A 21,876-nucleotide genomic window follows, 5' to 3' on the forward strand; every position below is an offset into this window, starting at 1 on the left:
AAATCTGTGCCCCTGTTAAAATTAATATTACAGTCCAGTCTCTCTTATTCATAAGCTCAAAGGCATTATGGATTGATCCAGTCAGCCGTTGCTTAACAGGAAGAGTTACTGTTATGATTTCATTCCTTTAAGTATGAATAATTTAAATTGAAAAATACCAGAATGTTCTTCATGTTTGTACTTCACTTAAAGTTCTGGTAACAAAAGTGAGTCTTTAAGTTGTCAATTTTGGCTTTGTTTGTACAAAGTAGCGGAGGCTAAGCCCAAATAATTTTTTCTTCTGTGCAGTGCCTCTGGGGCTACTAGATATCAAACCGATATTAATAAGATATATGCATAACTTCATGAATTTGGTTTAGTGAAGTTAATGCAAATTGTCAGAATGATATGAAAACATTAATCATGGTTTGTTTCGTTTTCTCTTTGCTCGCATTAGACACCCATGCAGTTAAGCAGCAGAATTCATTCAGTTACTGAAAATATTTGTGCTTCTGATTCCTGTTCTTTTTGAAAGGAGGATACTTTATCTTGAAAGTGTGATTGGATTAGCCTCAGCTTTTAATTTTGTGTTCATGACAGTTGAAGAGAAGACAGTTTGTGATCTGCTGAATATGGAAACTTTTATCTACTGCTGAATAATGGTTTGCTGCAAAGACTCAGTATTCTCAAGGGCCTAGCAATCTGGTTTCTCAAAGGGCCAGATCCACAAAATTATTGAGACCACCAACTGACTCTGATTTCAGTGGTAATTGGGCACCTGAATATTGATGTGGATCTGGGCCTAAATACTTGAAGTTAATGCAGTAGCAAGTACTTGTTAAGTAAATAACTTAGCCTTAAACATCAGGATTAATGTGTTTTGTACACAGAGTAACCAAAAACACAAAAGAGAAGGAAATTGGAATGATTTACTTTTATATTCTCCTCTGCAAAATAAAGCCTTTTTTGAGTGAGAGGGAGAAGAAATGCATGGTATTTCTGAACATGAGAAATGTTTTGCCTCTTCTGACAGTATCTTAACTTTAATGGAAAAACACCTAGTTCTGTATTAATCAGATCACTGCTTGTGTGAGTAAGCCTAATGAGCCTGTTCGTACAAGTCGGTAATAATAAGTATGAATAATTGCAGAATTTGGACCTAAATGATCTAGCCTCCCCCAAAAATTGAGTTTGTCCAAAACAATTCATTATGTGGTTTAGTTTTCATAGCTCTGGCTTGCAGCATCATGGATAATAGGATACTGAATATGAACAAATGCAATTGGCTACAGATCTCTCCTTCATGTAGATACCTTAGCCGTAAGCATCTACCATATTAAAATAGTACACACAGTTTAATCGAATTGTCAGGTGGATCGTATCTGTTAATTATTGAAATATGGAACTTTCACAAATGCTCTTGTAACTCAGTGCTGATAATTCAGTACTGATGAATTACATTTGTCAAAGACTGAGAAATATATAGAACCCAGCCAATTACAGCTGAAAAATATTAGCTGATAATTCATCTTGAAAGAAGACAGGTAGAAGCTTATTTAGGAAAGGCAGAATTCCATAGAGCGCTCTCAATTCTTGAATATCATGGAAAACGGACTGTTTCCTAAAGGAAGTAATCTATTGGTAACCTGGTGTCAAGGTGGCAATGAACCCATTTCATATCATCACTCTGTTTGTAATGAGATGTCAATGTTCATATTGTAAATCTAGAGATTCTTCTAATTTAAGTTCCATAGAACTTTAATATCTTTCTTCTGCTTCATTCTGGTAGTAACCATGTTTTCTAGTCTAATTATCAAGTTGAAAGGGTCATAGGCCAAAATATTCCTTTTCCCTGGAATTCTAGCTTTGCCCCTGTTGCTTCAATTGAAAGTGCTTTCTGCATGACCATAAAGAGGCTTTTGAGTAAAAATGTTCTCCTTTTCTAATATGCAGACCTATGTGTGGTAGAAGCCTCCTTTGGAAGGAGGAAGCCTCTAGTCTGCAAAGTTTGGGAAGCCTATTCCTGTGTGGTCGTGCAATTGCCAGCAGAGTTCTGGACCATCTGTAAAAGCAGAACACTACCAACCATCAGCTGTTCAGACTGTTGTATCTGCCCTCTGAAAGAGCATAGGCCATACATCCAACATTAGTCTTGGATTTTACAGTGTGGTGATACCTGAACGAGCTTTGATCTTGCTTTCTGGTATCAGTGTAGCTGTGGTACAATTGGCAACGTTTTTCTGCCCCAGGCTGGCCCATAATACCTGGCTCCCTGCCTCAGGCTTCGAATCTCTGCTCCTCCCTGGATATCTCAAGTTGCATGTCTGCCTGCTCAGCCCCTGAGCAGAGATAGTAGGTGCAAGCAGGAGAAATCAGGGAAGTCTTTGAAGGGAATGGATGGCTCAGTACAACTCCATGTCACCCTGAGCTGGCTTGGACTGTCCTGGGCTGGATCCAGCCTCTTTGCAGGCCTGGTCCATCTGGGGGGTTGTAGGTTACCCGCCCCTGCACTAGACCAAATTGAGCTCTGTGCTAGACAGGCCCTGAATCTGGTCCATTGCAGAAAGAGGGCCGAGTAATCTGTTTGCATCAGTAATGTTGCATTTGGTACAATCAATCCAGATTGGCTGGCTGCAATAACAGCTGTTTTTAAAAATACTATGTCAGTGCTCATCAGGGTCAGGGAGGAAAAATGTCATTTCAGTATAAGATCTGTTCCTGACCCTTCAAGTGTGGTGTTTTTTGGGTTTTTTTTTTGGTAAGCAGGTTCATGTATGTCCAGGTCAAAGGATATTCAATTCTGCCATAAATTGTTGTAATGTCCAAAGCCCAATTCAATACACAGTACTTAGATAAATTCTCCTGGTGTCAATGGGGAGTTTTTGCTGGGTGAAGAGGTCCCTCTAAATCGTTGTCACATTAGTAGTACAGCATATAGTTTGGCCTGAGTGTGCTTTTTCTCTCTCAAAAAAAAAAAAAAAATTGTTTGTGAGGGGGCCACCATAGCACCTTTATTCCTTTTCAATGTGCTCGTGCTGTGGTAACAATCAAGGACAAAATACTGATGTAGAGGTCAGTAGAGCAGTGGATCTGTGGATGAAATTTGGAAAACGAAATTGTAGGTTAAGGCCAGAATGAACCATCCAAATGATCTAATCTGGAAAATCCCCAATAGTTCCATGATACCTCCTCTGAATAGCTTAATGATCGGTAAAACAGTTTCACATCATATGAAAACTAAATGCGTAGAAATGTAAGGTATAAGATGAACTAGTGATTGGTCTATTCATGTTTTGAATTGGAAACATGGTTGATTTCTAATAATTACTATATCCAACCTTTTGGTTAAAGAACAAAGATAGAACTATTAATGTTCTATTGGAGAATTTATTCTCTGAGTGTGTGTAATTAACCAAATGGTACTTTTTAATTTATTGCCTTGCATACTAGGATTTATATATGAGAACATAGATTTATATTTGAGTTGACAATTAAATATATTAATCAGAATGCTGTTGGTCTTTGCTGTTGCACATTGCAACCTTACATAAACCTTCAGTCCAACTTTTCTTTATTTTGTTACTGATTAAAACATCAATACTAGCTTTATTGTTTTTATTCATGTCTTGGCAATATGGTATATAAAGTATTAAATCCAGTATGTGCGTGTTCCTGTCAGAAATTCGTCAGCGGACTACAGGTCAAAGAAATGTTCCTCCACCTACTCCATCAAGCCCTGAACAAGGATCTCCCAAGGCTTCAGGTGTGCAGGCAACATCTAGTGTGCAAAGGGACACTTCAGCTCCTGGTGGACCCCCAGAAAGAACTGTTGCACCAGCCTTGCAGTCAAATGTGCTACCACGACGTCCTGGATCCCCGACTTCAATTCCTGGAATGGGTAAACAGAGCACTTTAATGTTATTTACAGTTTATATTGTTTTCTCTGGTTACCAATAAAACAGGTCATTTTCAGACAGTATGGAAATGGCATTTCATTTGGAAATAGCAGAGCAGTTATCTGATTAAGCAGGAGTTCCATATTCAATTAGCCATAACTCTTTACAGCTGGCACCTTGTGATACTGAAACCTATTGCCTGAGCTCATTTAACTGTTATGGCTTCTTTGTTTAAATGGCAATAAAACTTTGCAGTATTCTGTAGTCAACAGTATAGCATACCTTTTTATGTTCTTGGTTTAAGAAAGCTCCAGATTTATATAAATCGGGTACAAAGGAAAACACTTTCAGAATACACTCATGTTTCTCACTAAACCCTGTACGTATTTTTTAACATGCATCTTGACATTTGTTTACATTTTTATTCTAGTAGGAATGTTCAAACAGCCTAGAGTAATGTGTAAAATACTGCATTACTCCAAAAAGTCTTTTCTGTTGGATAGCTGGGGGTTTTATAAGATTCATCCAGGTTCTGTATAAGAGTCTAGTGTGTAAGCGTTTAGCATCTGTTATAGCTTGATATTTTGTAAAACTGTTTTTTTTTTTTTTTTTTTTTTTTTTTTTTTTTTTTTTTTTTTTTTTTTTGAAGCCTCTTCTGCTGATGCTTTTTCAGTTGAACTTTTGGTTAATTTGGGTGCAGTGAAAGTTCATGATTTGTAATTTAATCTGCATTCTATAGAGTGAAACTTTGATCCTCTTTATATTAAAGCCAGGAGAATTCTACTTGTGCTTTTAGGTCCCCAGTGTAAGGTTTTGAAGTGATTTTTTTTTTTAAGTTTTTAGTTTGCATGTTATAATTTAAAAGTATGATAAACAGACATCTTTTGCTATTAGGGGAAGTATAGTCTTGGGAACATGAATTTCAGTACTGTATGTGGTTATACATTACAACAACGTAGTGGAATAAGATCTAAATGCCAGGTAAACTTTAATCTAGGCTGACCTGTGATATTAAGCTCTATGAACTAGTAAGAGAAGTGACTTTCATGGGAAGTCCTACCAAATAAAATGCACAACTTTCTTTTGGAAAATAAAATGTAGAGTTTTTTTTCCCCAGAGTCATGGCCACACACTGCATATACAGGCATGTTACTACATTGCTGAGATCCTGGGGTTGAAAAAACCTGCACCTTAAAGTGGAGAGGTACATGTGGTGGCGGTGTGCACTGCCCAAAACTGGAGCCTGGCCTGCTGAAGCCATACTTTGACTGCTGGCCAGGCTCCCAGCTTCAGGGGTACTGTGGCTGCAGCTCCCCAAGGCCCCCAGGACTCAAGGTAAGGCTGCTGGGGCCAGCACAGTTGCTGGCCCCAGCCTCCCCTAACCTACCCAGGGTAACCTGCTGCATGCCAGAGGGCGTGTGGCACAATTTCCTTGGGGACAAACATTTGCACTCATGTGGATGTGGCCAGTGATTCCAGAAAGACTCATTCTGTCACACAAAGTTAGGCCCCAGACCTTTGCAAAGGGTACTAGCCAGATTGTTACTTCTTTGCTGTAAGTAGTTCTTTGTATAAGTTTCTGTAAATAGTGTTTCCACAAACAGGCCTCAGCAAAATACTACCAACAACTCACTTGTTGCTTTGGGCATAAGCTACAGTGCTGAGCCAACAGCTATGGTATTGAGAGGGTTAATACAAGACTCTATCCTTTAGTTTGCTGAACAGATGCAAGAAGCAGCCATCTTGGCAGCTGCATGCCATGCACATTGTTTCCAGGAGTTCTCTTTTTCCTGCAAAGGAAACAGATGCCCTGCTTAAAACACCCCAGCATCCAATTTGGGGGGGCTGATTTTTGGGGAATGGGTGTGTTAAATATGAGAAAATATGGTATTCTTATATCCTAACCTACTATTAAATGATTATGATGGTGAAACATTATTAGAAGGTTCTGCGTCCAAAAGAAAAGTGTTTAATGAGGGCTTTTAGTAAATCCCCATTCATTCTATAAATGAGTGAAGCCATCCCACAAATAAATGTACAGTTGTGTGCGCCTAGTTAAACACCAGCCTTTAGCAGAGTTTATAAAGTTCAAACTTGGCACTTACACTGCTGGGTTGCTGGAAGAAAATTGGTTAAATGATAGTTAAATAATTGAATAGGAAAAGCATAACAAATTTCCTTAGCAGTATTAAGATGCAAGCACATTGAAATAAATAGTTTGTTTGAATTTGATTCTTTAGCTATAGAACATTTGAAAAGTGGGTTCACTAGATTTTTTTTCAGTTCACAGTTGCCAACTGTTAAATCTACATTTCCTTTTTGTGTAATTTTGCAAGTAATATTTCATGTGCACAGAAATACCAGTATTTCCCTCAGTAACTAACATCTTGATTGTGCTTCTTTGTATGGTGCTTGTCTGGTCAGACGGTAATAGAAAATGCTAGAAACATGATGTGTCATTTGCTGTGGAAGCCATATTTCTTGAATTCCCCATCTTTCAGGCACATAAAATCTCAGCCATAACATTGCACTCTAAACTGTATAAATTCAATAGATACGAGTAAACATTTTTAAATCTAAGCTTATGCATGGCTTACAACAAAATTGAATGGGCTTAATTATCTCTAAAGTAGAGAAGATTAATAATTCATTTTCATTATACTGTATTTTGTAGAGGAGAATCAATTTAACACGTATTACCACGGAGCTCCCATATGTTTGAAAATTAATAACCAGCAGGTAGTTGAGAGTTTGCCAAGCTTTGCAAAAATGACCAGTCTTTCTTCAATGATTGCTTTTGATGTTTATATTAATTACTGGTCTCCATAACAGCATGAGAACTAAGATTCATATTCTTCATTTGAATTATTAGTATGCAGATAATTGAAGATATTCTTATGGAGCCCATGTTCTCATGTTTTCTGTCTTTTTACCTTTTATTACTATGGTTTAGAAATTTAAGGAGCTTTACTATTTAAAGGTTGTATGAAGAGTCTTATGCCACTTTGAACACAGTGTTGAATATGTTGTAAGTGTTAATACTAGAAAAATAGTATTGATGTATGTTTTTTTTGTCTGTTCCAACGCTATACATTCACACCTGTATTGAACGTTGTCCACTCCTTTTAATGGGAACACTTAAGTTTTATTAAGTATTCTTTTTATAAATGGGAAAAAAATGTTCAACCTAAAGCGTCTTATCAGGACAATTCTTCTTCAGAATCTACAAATGTGTAGTTGTAGGACCCATTTGTTTTAGCTTGCCACTTCTGGCTCCTCCTCCTTTAACTTGGGCATTGCTGTTTGGCAGAATTCTGAAAAGCACCTTTAGGTTTCTCACTTTCTAATTTTTGGAAAGAGAAAGTAGGAAAAATAACATTCCAACTTTGTAAACAGCATAAATTCTTGGGGTGCTGAAAATGATGGATAGAGCACCACCTTTTGTCCTGAGTAAGTTGCATCATATTGGAGCACTCAATTATGTAAGGCAGTGCTTTGATGTATCAGTTGGCTGACAAGAGTGCTGGAAACTTTGCCAAGTTGTCAGTCTTCTCAACAGCAGAGATTTCCAAAAATTGGCAAGATTTAGTCTTATTCTATAAGTAGAAAGGATTCTGCCTTGTATTACTAGTAGTTGGAGCATGGGAGTATTTTCTTCCAATTCTGCCATTGAAACCCAGTATGACCTTGTGGCAGTTACTTGAATTTCTTGTCACTGTTCCCCTCTGTACAATGGGAAGATTGAGAATGGAAGATCCCTTATGGTGCACATGTGTCTTGTGTACAAAACTGGAATCTTCGAAAAAATGTCTCCTTAGGGGGTAAACCTGTGTGAACTCATGTCTCCCTGGCACACAACCATATAAAGAACAGAAGTCAAGACTGCATTTCGGTTTCCTAAAGCTCAGGAGTCCACCTGTTATCCACTGCAGGCTTTTTGTATAGAATCAGTTACTAAATACTAGTTTAGTTTATTGATAGATTTCCCCTTGGTGGACCTTATCTGCATTTTCTTTCAAGATCTTTCCTTTCTGTTAACTAATGCTTGGCACTGAAAAGGCCTTAGCCCTTTTTTACTACTACCCTCTTAATACCACATTTTCTCATATGCAGCACACACCTTTGTCCCCAAAATTAGGGTGCATGTATTAAGCAGAGAAATTGATTTTTCTGACTGAAATGGAAGTACCCTGCTTTGATTCCTGCTCCACTGTGCAGCAGCTGTGGCATTACTACTCAGGCAGCTGAGGGAGCCAGTTCTCTTAATGGCTCATTGCTCTTCACTCCAGAGGTGTTAACATTTATTTCTCCTAACCCTTAAACTTGATTCTAAGAGCAGCCATTGTAACTATCTAATGTATATCAACAGGTAGAACTCATTCATTGCTTCTGGACAGAGGCAGTCAAGCTATGGAAATGGTGCTGTTATCACAAGAATACTCAGCCCTTCACTCTGCCAGGAGTACTTAGTTTAGTAGATTCAGGTCAGCAGGAGGTACTTGAGGAATGACGAATCATCACCTAAAGGGCTTACTTCCAAGCTTATTTTACAGGTCAGGACCACCTCTGACAGACACCTTTTACCATGACTAGGAGCAACTTGTGCTCCAAAGCAGGTTTTAGCCTGGGAAATCTCAAGGATGACTTTCACGTTGCTGGTTTCCAAGATTTTCTCTTTGCTTTTCCTCTGAATTCCCTGGTTTGTGATGTCTTAAAGTTTAAATAGGATGAGACCACAGTGCTTTTTATAGCCAGTTGGGCCAGACAGTGTTGGCTTGGGTTTAGTACATGAATCTACACAGCCACTGATCTTTCTGTTTTAAAGTTTTGCCAGATTTACTCTTCCAGAATAGAACACACGTTCTTCACCCTCATTTCTCCACCTGACTGCTTGCAAGTCAGCCAGCTGTGTACAACCGAGTAACAGATTGTTCCACAGAATGCAGTCATCTCTATAGAGAAGAACCGGTCTCTGGAGCCGTGGACAAGAGTTTCCTACTTCAATTTTGGAACAAAATCTCATGCCGAGAGCAATTTTATTACCAAATTTTGTTATTAAATTCTTTTTATCGGCTCGGTCTGTCTATCTGGTACTATTTCAATTTGCTGCCCTTCTGATCAAAACGTAATGTCCTATCAGTCTGCCTTCAAAATTTCTAAAAGGGCTATTTCATGATACCCCATTCAGGAGTTTTCTGTGTTCTGGGACCTTAATATAATTTGTATAAGCTGTGTGACAAGTCTCTATCCAAGTGATGCCTATCCTCTCATGCTTTAAACCATCTTCCTGGTAACTATTGGTAAGATTCCAGCACCTGTAGCAGACTGCTTCTTCACTTCTGTCTCTCACAGAGTAAGATAATTCTGAAATAATACATAGTTCCCTATTTTTAAGGTACCTAGAGTTGTTTTGCTCCCTTTTATTACAGTCATCAGGTCAAAAACCATTCGGCAATTACCCTGGAAATTGATATAATTGAGGAAGGTTATGGCAGCTCCATCTCTTGAAGAATATCTGTGATGGGCTCACCCAGTGTATTAGTTATTTACTTGACTAGTAGATCTTCTCCCTTGGGCAGAAGACCACATTCAACTGGAGTCCAGGCTATGTGTTTAGCATGTCTGAGAGAACTTTGTGCTAGAGATCTGCAGGTTAAGTACTTGGAGTTCAGTCAGTGCCCTTACCAAATTCTGTACCTGAAGTTTTGCAGATGGATCATATGCTTAAATCTGGAGAAGAGTCCTAAACAATCCTTGCATAACTGTTTGCATGGCAAGTATATAGCATCTGACTAAGCATGAAAGCTCATGACTCTCTGAACGAGTTCGTTTATGAAGTGCCACCCCACCCTGCCTTCTGCATAACTCCAGGCTAACATGGTTAGTTACCTCTCAGCTAATTGTGATCAGGACTCCTCAGACACTTTTGTTCAGCTGAGAGCTGCAAGCCAGTTGCACAAATTGGGATCCACATGGCAAGGATTTGAATGAGAGAACAGTTATTTACCTTGTACCAACTGTGCTGCTTTAAGATTTTTTTCTGTGCGATTTTTTTTTTTCCATAACCTGTCCTTCATCTTTGCTCCTTTCAAATAATTCTTTATTAGATTAATGAATTAGCAAAGGTAACAGAAGGGCAGTCAGAGATGCTTTGCTTGTTGTGCCCTCAGATTAATTAAGGGGTATAAAGACAGGCAGAACAGTAGATGCTGCTGGCCAAGATTCTGACCTCATTCACATGGGGTGCTGTGTATACCATAAATAGGATCCAAACACAACTTGAAACAGCCATGGTTATTGGTAGGTAAGTAACTGTTCTTCCACTTCATTGCTTGCAAACAGGGAGAAGCCTTTTTCTCTCTTGGCTGGTACAAAGAGAAAAAGGCTCTTTAACTAGCCTTTTGATTTTGGTTGCTGCCTTTATTCTGTGTTTAATTCTAGTGCTTATCTTTCTCCAGAAGCCACATTGAAACTAATATTCTTCTATGTGTCCTATTCTCTTGTGGCTCTTGCTTTCTCCTTATCACTGTAGCATCTGAGTGTTTTCCAGTAATGCTTTAAATAATCTGAGTATCTCATGTGGTTGCCTTCTTCTGTCATCTTCTCCCCAGGAAGGAAATCATGGTGGAAAGCACTATATTTTGTATTTATAAATACATGAGTAGTAGAGCAGGCCAGATCAGAAGTGTGCCTGGCTCTTAGAGTGGCAGACCCCACACAGTTTGGGGTATTTCAATTCCTGTGAGACTTTATCCCACAGGCTAGGACTGACCACCATGGAGTTGCTGTCTCCTGCACATAGGAGCTTTACTCTTATTATAGAAAAATCCATATTATCAGAGGAGAGCTGTTGACCATGGTCCTTATGGCTTAATTTGATCTAATGAACATTGTTAATGCATCTCTGAGTATTATTAATACTAAGAAGTAAAAATATATTATAACTTCACATAGGTGGCTGGTGGTTCAGCACTTGAATTGCAACTTTTATTAAATGCTTGTAATTCAGCTTTATTTAAATTAAGGATGAACAGCTGTGGTTTAAACTTCCCCCACATATTACTTAACGCTGTTTGTGTCACTCTGTTTTTAAAAGCAGATACGTTTTCAGGCTTTGCTGTGACTTAAAATATTAACTTGACTTAAAATCACTCAAAATATTATACCAAAAATCAGTAATATTTAATCTGAAGGAAATCTAACTTGATGCATATTACAGGAAGTACTCCGCCATATAACTAGCATCAGTTGTAGCCTCATTCTAGCTAGCTGTCGGCAGCAAAAGTTAGAGTAAGTCAGAAATCTAAATTTTTTGTTTGTTTTTATTCTAACAATCACGTGATACAAATTGGACATCTATTTATAAAAAGATTACTAGATGGAAAAAGTTATTGTTAGTTAAAATAATCTAACCAGACAGATAAACTTTCCAACTAGAGGGGTGGTTCTGTGATCCATAAAAAAGCAGTGCAAAAGAACGTGACACTTTGTATCTAAAGGTTAGAAAATACAAATTACCAGGTGGTGTTTTGGATTGGAGGCAAACTGCCTTCAAAATATAGGAAACTACTCATGATTTTTATATAGGCAACCAATAGTGGGAGGCAAGTAGGCCCCCCTCTACATATATTACAGGTTTTGTGCAAATAACTGGTCCATTGTGCGATTACCTGAAGACCAGCTGCATGTACAAAGTACTTTAGCACATGATGAAAAGCGCCAACCAGCTATAAAGTTAGACCTCGGAAATGTGTAGTGAATTTTATAGCTGGTTGCTATTGAGCTTTAATTTGGATGTCTACCAGGGTCTCCCCTGAAGTTTGGAGCCCTGTCAGCTGATGGGTCTCCTAGCCACAGGGGTGTACCATGCCCAGTTTGAAACCCCCAGGATCTGGGGATTGAGGCTGTGGGAACCGGCCCCCCCAATTGCCCTGAGGTTCACGGCTGCCTTTTTTCCCAGAGCCTGGGGATTACATGCACTGCTGAGCCTGGGAGATTGCAACTGCTGTTATCTCCCCATCCTGGGGGTGCATGAGGTACCCCAGTTGAGGGGGCTTCCAGTTACGGGAACTTGCTTCTTGCCAGTTCAGGGGGAGCCTAGGATCAGGCTGGCATGACAGGAGGCTTGATCATGTGTATTGCATTTTAGATCCCATTGTGCCTTTACCTGCTTGTGTAGAGGGAGCCTAGGAGGCAGCTGGAAATGTCACTATAAAATGCAGTTAAGAGATGTTATAAATCCTTACCACCACGTACATGTAATTTTTTATATTAAGCTTTTGACCAGAATTTTGTCTATGGGCCATGAGAGAGAGGGAACAATATTCCCAGTTTGATTTGTTTTTTGTAAACTTTTTGGATTGTTTGGGTGTGAAATGTAGATTGGCGGGAATCTTTCCTTAGTGTGGCTGAGATCTTCAGTATTAAAGAAAAGAAGATTTTAAGGTCCAAGAGATGCATTTTAAAGTTATCTACAATTTGTGTAGAGATCAGATGCATCCAAAGTCTGGTTCATGGGCAGAAGACTAGTTTATTGGTATTTGTGTGGGAAGATGAAAAGAGGAGCAAAATCTGACAATGGGATTAACTCCTCAGGGAGAGAAATAGAGAGATCTGAAAGTATATACATTGTTCCTCAGTTCTGACTGCTCATGTTTATAGGACTGCTGTGGTTTCAGGAAGGAAACACTTCACGGTTTCAGACGAGGAAGAACAGTTTCAGAAGGTTTCCATTATTAGGGGAGTCTTTCTGAAGCAATAGTTTACATGTCTTCTATTGCAAGTATTAACACACTTCCTATAAATGCTAATGACAGGAAATGTGAAATAAAGCTTAAGGTTTTCATTCTAAAATAGTATGGGGGCAAAATGTACTTGAATTTTTCAAATTTGGCCCTTTAAATTGGTGGGGGAGAGAGTAAGGAGGGGAATGTTCCAAGCAGTCTCCTCCCGTTCCAAGCAATTGGGCTCAGCCTTTATGTTCAGCTTTTAGTAGTTTATTTTCTTACAGCAGCCTTTGCTCTTTATTAAATCCCATGTTCCTTATTTTCTTGCAGTACCTTTCTTAGCAGAAATGCTATTCTGATGTGAAGATTCAATTCATTGTTGATACCAACGTGGTGTTAGGCAGATTCTGTTTTAACAGCTAATTTCTTCCTGTCAATCTTGTGATTTTATTTTATTTTTTAAATCAGTGTTTGGATTATTGATGAACCACATTTGAAGGGCAGAACTTTCAGATAGCGAGAAGCAATGTTTTGAGGCAAGATTCTGCTGTCTAGTAAATACTTGGGTCCTATGGTGCTTTTACATTAATATCCACTTTAAGAGCTCCTATATGCCGACTAAGTGATGTAAAATGGCCTTACTATGACATCTGAATTGGACAAGCTGTTAAGAATGTTGTGTAAACTAGCCAATTACCCATCAAGAATGACTGGCCGAGGGGAGCGGCAGGTGGGGAAAGAGTGCTGCCACCCACCACCCTACATCGCCACCACTGCTTCCCAGGAGCATGACAGGAGACATGGTGGGGGGAAGCTTGCCTCTGCTGTCCCCTTCTGTCCCCCTCTGCCAGTACTGCACGCCACCACTTCCAGCACTGCCGGCCTTCCTTCCCCCCAGCCCTACTCCTCAAAGGTGGCAGAGACGGAGTGCCACTGGCTACACCCCCCCCCACCCCCCCCATTCCCTCTGTCCCCACGGTCATGGCACTGCTCCACAGTCTGCTTGATTGTTTTACTAACCAGAGCGCTGCAGACAGACAGATGGACTAAGCTCTTTATTATATAAGAATGACCCAGAATGGCTCTTCCTGTATGCAGGTTTGTAAGCAACTTTTACTATGAAGCTTATAGAAATGATAAAATCTTTTATTAGTAGATGATGGAAAATAGAAATATGGGATCAGAAGATCAGTTTTGAATAACAGTTTTTTTTCAGGGGATGAACTGTAATTTGGCCATTTTGAGTATAAAATAGCGTCTTTGGCTCTAATACATTTTTACCAGTTTGACATTTTCTGTTATCTTTGCATGAAGCTGCTAGCCTATCTCCAGTAGAACTGTTGCATCATATATAGCCAATATGTAGCTGAAAGTAATTTTTTAAAATTTATGTTTTTTTTTGATAGGTCTTCATCCTCCTGGTCCTCCTTTAGCAAGACCTATTCTTCCTCGAGAAAGGGGAGCTTTGGATAGAGTTATTGAGTATTTAGTTGGTGATGGTCCACAGAACAGGTGAAAAAAATGCTAATGATAAGTAAATACATAACAAGTGGGATGTGGGATGTTTCACTGCTCTTTTTACTTGTTCAGGGTTAAAGATATTATAGAATTCTAATTCTTGTTTGCAGCTGGTATTGGGTAACAGTTGTTTTAACTGCACCGTGGCTCATTGCAGTGCATCTTCTGAAATATGTTTTGTTGAAATGTATTTTCTGACTATTGGAAGCTTAAATTCGACCTGTGAACAGAAGAAGCATTAAAGGGAAACCCTTTATTGAAGTTTGAGTAGGAGAAGGAGCCAAACATCAAGTAAAAACACCCAACTCCCTTTATTTATTTAGCTGGATTGTCTTTTTGTGTTTACCTATTGCCTTCTGAAATTTTCCAACGTACTTGCTTGCTTAAGCCGGATAAGGTAATTATTCCAATGATTAAACTTTTATGCTCCATTCCACATATTGAAATCTATTTCTGTTGAATCTGGTTTGAAGCTGAACTGCTAACTCATGAGGCTTAACTTGCCTCATGGTTGGGTTTTTGTTTAAAAGTCAAATCTTTACTACTTTTTAAACTACAGTTTTAAGAATTAAACTTTTTGGTTTTTGTTAATGTGCAAGTAAAGAGACCCTGCTAAATGGTAAAATTTGCCTATTGCATTCGGTTACTTGTTAGGAATAATTAAATTCCTTAAAAATCAAGACAATAGAATAGCTATGCAATGTTTTATATTTGATATAGTCAAATAAATAATTTTATTGCATTTTTTAGGTACGCCCTTATATGTCAGCAGTGTTTCTCTCATAATGGTATGGCTTTGAAGGAGGAATTCGAATACATTGGTAAGAACTAGTGGGCATAGCCTGCACTCTTTTTAAAAAATATATATATATTTTTTGACTGCTTAAAAATTCTTCATAGGAGACTTGCTATTGTTTCATTTGATTCTAGTTGAGTATACCAAACCTTATACTAAGTTTTATGGTAACTTACTACTCGCTAGCTTAGGATGCACTAAGGTTAAAAAAAATATTTATTATAACCTGCAGGCCAAGGATTTTATGTGTATAAAACTACTCAGTAAAAATAAGCCTCTTCCAGTGCATCCTTGAGAATCGCTACTGGCTATGAATGTCTCTCAGAAGGGTTTTATATCAAGAAACTATCTGACATTAAAGTACTCCACTTTACCAGAACTTAAACAAAACCTTGCTTTGGCAAGAAGATCTCAGGGAGGCAACAGAAAAAGAGTGGGAACAAGCCCTGGGGGGGCTGTACATGAGTTTATGGCTGACAATAACTTAAGACAGACACAGATCTTTATTGAACGCAGATGTTTTGTTGTGCCTCCTCTCAAGAGCGCCAATAAGTTTAAAATCTAATGGCTTAGAAATTGTCCCAGGCAGTTCTCTTTTCTCTTCCCCATCTGCCTCTCCCCCCTCACCCCACCTCCAATTCTGTATGGATATGTCACATTTCTCTTGATTCTGGGAGGAAGGTACTAAATATAATAATGGAATATTTTTAGTATTTCCTACTAACCATAAGAAGTACATGTTGGAGGTCAGCTTCTACAGACAGTTCAGGGAGTCGAAAACTAACTTTTCTTTGGTCTTTGCAAATGTGTGTGTTAAACTACTGGATTACTGATGATATTTCTCTAAAACAAACCTGGCTTTTGTTTACTAGACTCCAAGCTGAATATTTCATTAAATAATAAATTACATTGCATATGGGAGGGGGGAATGGATATCAATATTGATATCTGTTTTAAGCAAGAAAAATTACTTATTTTGCACTAGTCTTTCTTAAACCTTCCTGACAGACTTCAGTGTGTCATATGATGGCATTATGCAGTAGTGAGTTGCATTCTTTTGTAGGTGACTGCTCCTACAGCTCAGCAAAGATGTTCACCAGTTAAAGAAGCAGAGCAGAAAGTAAAAGGGTATTAAATGGACAGATATGTGCGCAGATTAAAAAGAGAAAATGGAGTTGTGTGTACCAAGAAGTTCAGGAATGATGCTATCAGCCCTAAAATTGAAAAGTAGACTACTTGGAGTACTCTTGGAAAATAGCTTAATTTACAATTAGTTAACCTAAAAAATTGAAGTTGAGTATTGACGTTATTTTTTTAAAAATATTGAACTGTTTTTCATTTTCTAGAGAATCAAAGATCATATCATAGTCTTGATTAGGAATCAACTTGCATAGTGAGACTTTTCTGATCTTTATTGCATGTGCTTTTGTAAATGTTTGTGCAGCATTTAGGTGTGCGTACTGTTTTTTCCTGAATCCTGCAAGAAAAACTAGACCCCAGGCTCCACGACTTCCAGACATAAGTTTTGAAAAGAAGCAGCCTGCAGAATTGCAGACTACCTCTGGAACTTTGCATTCTGGAGGGGTAAAAGAACAAGAAAATCAAGAGATTGAAGGTGAGTCTAGTTCTATTAAGCCTGTTGCTTTGTAACATTTATTTCAAATCCTTCCCTCTCCCCCCTCCCCTAGTGTTCTTGTCTTTGTCCTTTTATTTCCTTGAAATGTAAAACCTAGTTTTAGAACTGTTCTCATTTCTATGCTATACATAAAGAATTTCTCCTCCTGCATCTTTTAAATATTTGTTTTATAAGAATAAAAACAACTTTATAGTGTGCACATTTGCATTGTTCTTCAGTGTCTGCACTCTTTATCCTGCCCCCCTCTCACATCTGAAAGGTTTTTTGGTTGGAGGAGCATTCGTTCTGTCCTGTACTTCACAATTGTTTACATTGTAACCTTGACTTGAAAGTATGGTTTAATGAAATTATTGGCTCCCATCTTATTGATGAAGAGTAAACTGAACTGATGCACTTTGTGTAGAGTTTAAGGCAGTGTTGTATCCCTAAGTAGTTAGGTTTCAATGTTTTTTCAACAGGTCATTTGGTTTAGGTGTGTTGAAATTCCTGCCTTTGTTCCTTAAGTTAGTTTTGCTGTTTTCCCCAGGGCAGGAAAATCTAGTAAAACTCCCTTGTTTAAAATCAGAGGGTTCAAAGACAAATTGTCAATTTTAATTTAACAAAGTTCCTTTTGAGAAGTTTTATAGTCTGCAAATACAGTAAGCATCTGGTGTTCACCCAACATGAAGATGCAGTGTATTTGGTACAGATTAGAACATAGTAGTAAGTTCAAACCAAAGAATCTTCAGTTAGACTAGATTTGGAAAACTTACTAGATTGAACTAGTGTTTTAAACCAGGAACATGTGGGGTTGGAGAGCTGTGGAGCACTTCTTGTCACTAAGTGCTTACTCAGAGAGGTTGAAAATGCAGTTGACTACAGGAAATTGTTCTAGTAGGCTGTCAAATAAAACTCCCTTCCTGTTGTAATCTTTAATGTTTGGTAGAATGGCATCAACTTTCACTTGGTATGTGCTATGAGAGCCAGGTGATCATCTTTGCAGGGCAGAACACAGAGGACATTAACAGCACTTAGTGATGTATTAAGACATTTACTGGCACAGGCTGAAACTATATCAATCAGTGCTTAATTGCTTGACTCATACCATGAGTTCTTTAAAAAAATACAATAGGTTAGAATACAGTATGCATGGGGATCTCATTACTAAGGTCTCCTTCTACATGAATCACTTGAAACCCTGGCTGGCTTGAAGACTGTGTCCCATTGAGCATGCTCTAACTGCAAGTACCTCTGGAACAGTTCAGCAATCTCTTTTGTTTGTGGTAAGTGAATAAACTGTACAGCAGTTCTGTCGCTGCTTGCAGCCCTTTATACAGGACTCCCTTCTTCTGTCATAGTCCTTGCTGTTTAATTAGCTGAGCCAAGAAGCTTCAGCCTCAGTCTCCAAATGCATCTAAGGAAATACTGGGTGCAGTGAAATCAAAGAACTTGGATCCAGTTCAGTCCAAAAGGGTGTCTATCCCCAGTATAAGTTACAACAAGAACCTATAGTTAATACTTACTCTGCCAAGCAGCACAGTCCCTACAATGTAGTAGGGATTTTTAATTTCAGTTTGGTAGAATTTCACATCCTGCTCATGCTAATCCAAGAGAAATACTTTCTACCTATTTGAAACTATTCAGCTTCCCTCTCTGTCATAAGGATGAACCTCACCTTATATGCTTTGAAGCAAGAGATCTTGTCAAGGAACTCTGGAATGGGGAAGGGAAACTTCCATCTTCTTCCCACTCCAGTTCTGAACCTCTGTGCCTTTTGTGGATCCTAGGAAAGCTCATCAGTGCCACAGTACTGCCTGGTTCTGGAATGCCCATGCTGAGGATGTCCAGGAAGCACAGGAACAAATGGATCTCACTGTAGGCTCTGTGCCATCTAGTGTCATCTGCTGTTACCAGAGTGTCCTGTAGCGCTAAAATAATTTATGGCTCTGAGGAACTTGACAGTTCTGTTGTAACAAACATCTCTGCTGCTGTTCCTGCTTCAGACTGTATTAGCTAGAAACCCATATGTTCTCTTGTGAACTTGAAGGTTCTTTCTAGCATTGTCCATTCATAAACAGGTCGTACTGGCCAGGTTCCTGTTTATCAGCTCTGCATGCCTCTTTTGCCCAGCCTTCAAGTTTTGCCTCCTAAATGGGAGGATTCTTTGAATCCATTCACCATGATGGAGTTGCCAGTCCCTAATCTGCTATCCTTATCATCTATGAATGTGGCTGTTGCTCATTTGAGGTGTGGAAGACTAGAACAACTTCAGAAGAGAAGGCATCATGCTTTGGAAGTGTTGGTTGTAGCCATGTTGGTCTAAGGACATAGGCAGATGAGGTTCTTTGGGTAAATGTGAAATTTTTATTAGACCAACTGTATTTATTTAAACCATGCCTTAAATTTATTTAGTTGGTCTAATAAAAGAGATCACACTTACTCAAAGAACCTTGTCTGCCTAGGGCATCATGCAACACTCAGATGGTGCAAATTGCTAGAGGCAGTTGAGGAGTCCAGGGACAAGTAAGGTGAGGCCATCATGAATTCAACAAGACTTGTCTGAAAAGTATCAGCCACCCCTATCCCAGCTTCACAAAGCTGCCAGTCTTCTGGAAGGGCCTTGATTTCCCCCCCCCCCCCCCTTTCTACATCCTTACCTCTCATGATTGCTGTCTGAGAAAGCAAAAATAGGTCTGAGGGACTCTTTAAGACATAGAGCCATGAAGAATGGACTTAGTAGAGAAGGCTTCTTGGCCTTTAAAGGTAAGATCAAGTATAGTTCCTATGCCAGCTTGCTGTCTTGAGTTTCCAACTACTAAGCCTTGTTGGCCAGTTATAACATCCATGATTACAAGCGCCCAGTATCCATCTCCGAGACATTATTGTTACGCTCCAAAAATACATTGTAGCTGTACTTACTGAGGGTATTTGGATCATCTTTAGTCAAAACATTTGGTCTTTGGAAGGTAAAACATGGTGAAAGAATAGGTTAGGGACTACTTAGAAAAGCTGGGTGTATACAAATCCATGGGGCTGGCTGTAATGTACCAAGGGTTGTTCCTGTCTTCCTTCTGGCACAAGAACCATGCATGCAAAATACCCAAGAAACAAATATTTCTGATATTTATTTTAGACATTTAGAAGGGGGTATCTTACCAGGGTTGTAGGTTGTAGCTGTGTTGGTCTAAGGACATAGGCAGACAAGGTTCTTTGGGTGAATCTGATATCGTTTATTAGACCAACTTAAATAGTTGTGGGGAAAAGAATGTTTTTTGACAAGCTTTTGGGTTTAAAAACCCTTCACATTTTAGTGCAGTGTTTTTCTGAGTCTGCTGTAGTAGAGAGAAATTTTTAGCTTCTTTTAAGGTTTGCCTTTTGTCATCTCCCTAAATAATTCTGTGCTATACTAAGACCAATAAAATAATGATGTATTTTGTCCCAGGCAAAGGAGAGAGACTAGAGGTTGTAAAATCATTTCAGCCAATAGAAGTGTTAGCTGCAAAAACAATTAGAGGGTTAGGTCTGTGCCCTCTATTCCAGAATGAATCTATGGTAGGAAATGCATGCATCTCCTTTTACTTTTCATTCCATCCAGGAAGAGCATGCACCAACTGCTGAAACTTCCTTAGCCTGACGAAGGGTTTTTGAACCTGAAAGCTTGCTTAATAACTTTTCTCCAACTATTTAGGTTGGTCTAATAAAAGATATCAAATTCACCCAAAGAACCTTGTCTGCATCTTCTTAGGCTTTTACTGTTAGTCAGTGCCCCCAGGCTTGCAGGTCCTGACATCTGACTTTTTGTAGCAGAACCTTGCAGCGTCCCTTTAAATAAAGATTACTTAAACTGTGATCTGTAGTTCTGAAGATTTCACAATTTAATAGAGATTTCACACAGCTTCCCAAAATGTGCACTTTGACACCGTCTCTTTAAATGATACATGGAGTTTATGGTGTGACATAATGATGTCAGACATGATCTATAAAACTGAAATCTACTGTTGCACATTTAAAACGGTTATTTTGCTTTGTGTGCAACTAGACAAAAGCTTTAAATAATACTGCCCTTTTCTCATATCACCAGCTGTCTCTTGGTGAGTAAAATGTACACATCTAACTGAGAAGTTTGTCAACTTTTTTGGTATGACCGCCTTTTGAATGAAATGCTGTTTAGACTGTATAAAGTTCAGCACAATGCATAAAGCTTCTGTATACAGTATCTTGTAGCTTTCATGCAAGTCTTGAACTTCTTGTCCCATTGTTGGGTCTGTTAGTCGTACAGAATTGACATATGAGTGTGGCTAGTTATATTAAGTAAACATATTTCACTTTTTTTTTTTTTTTTTATAAGAACATAAGAATAGATGCTTACTGGCTCAGACTACAGGCCCATCTAGCCCAGTGCCTTATCTCTCTGTGACAGAGAATAGATGCTAAAGAGAAGGGTGAACAGGGCATGTCCAGAATTTTTCAACCTGTTTCTCTCCCATTGCAGCTGGAAGAACAAACTTTCAGAATGTTTAATCATATAAGGACTTTTCCTTTAGTAGTTAAGAAAAAGTAGCTGGTAACCTAATGCAATCCAGAAATTATGCATAGTTAGGACCCTTGGATTTCTTCTGTCGGTGACAGATACTCTGGGTAATTACAGATGGCTGGATACCATCCTTGCTGTACAACTACTGCAAAAGTCTATTGCTCTTATTTCAGAATGTCAGGGCAAAAGACGATAGGTATGTGTTTGCCATGCTTTGCCCCTACCTTTCCCTTTAAAAAAACAAAACGAAAAACACAAGTAAAGGTGGATCAATCTCCTGTTCTTAAATGTGTTTTTATTGCTAGCAGTGCTATAGCTATCACCATTTCTTTAAAAATAATTAAAGCTGCACATTAGGTCTACTTTAGTGGATTTCTTTTGCACTTGGTAGATGCTTATAAAATTTTTATGAACTCCCTTACAACAGATCTATACCTCTACTTAGTCAACCTGTGAAATCCATAATATTGTGATCTCATTGGTTACTGTGGGAGACGGTCTCTAGCCAAAGGTCAGCTAGTTGAAGAAGGCTCTGTTTACACTTGCTTTTTTGCTAAGGACTAAACAAGAATGTTAAGAAGCGCATGGCTGTTGGAATTGGGGGTTTAAGGTTGCTATAACATGGCTATTTCAATATTCTAAATCTGCTTCACGTAGTGTACTAGATATATTTTTATGCCCTTTAATCACCATATTTATTCCATTCCAAGACGGAGATTTTATCCCCATTCAACCTAGGGAAAACAAAGCCTTCTCTTAGACTTGAGTATGAGACTACTCCAGTAGGAGCTGTGGGAAGTGGCTTGGCCAGG

General features: G+C 38.7%; 1 protein-coding gene across 5 annotated transcripts in view; it reads left to right on the forward strand.

Moving 5' to 3' along the window:
• LNPK (lunapark, ER junction formation factor) overlaps positions 1 to 21,876 on the forward strand; it is a 64,740-nt gene that overhangs the window by 35,902 nt on the left and 6,962 nt on the right. For all 5 annotated transcript variants that reach the window (XM_019480566.2, XM_019480565.2, XM_019480568.2 and 2 more), the window contains exons 9-12: positions 3,659 to 3,877; positions 14,008 to 14,113; positions 14,870 to 14,940; positions 16,360 to 16,530. In XM_019480566.2, coding sequence (XP_019336111.1) covers positions 3,659 to 3,877; positions 14,008 to 14,113; positions 14,870 to 14,940; positions 16,360 to 16,530 — 567 coding nt within the window. The remainder of the gene's footprint in view (positions 1 to 3,658; positions 3,878 to 14,007; positions 14,114 to 14,869; positions 14,941 to 16,359; positions 16,531 to 21,876) is intronic.

Source organism: Alligator mississippiensis, chromosome 4, assembly GCF_030867095.1.
Source record: "Alligator mississippiensis isolate rAllMis1 chromosome 4, rAllMis1, whole genome shotgun sequence".
In the NCBI taxonomy this organism is placed as follows: Eukaryota; Metazoa; Chordata; order Crocodylia; family Alligatoridae; genus Alligator; species Alligator mississippiensis.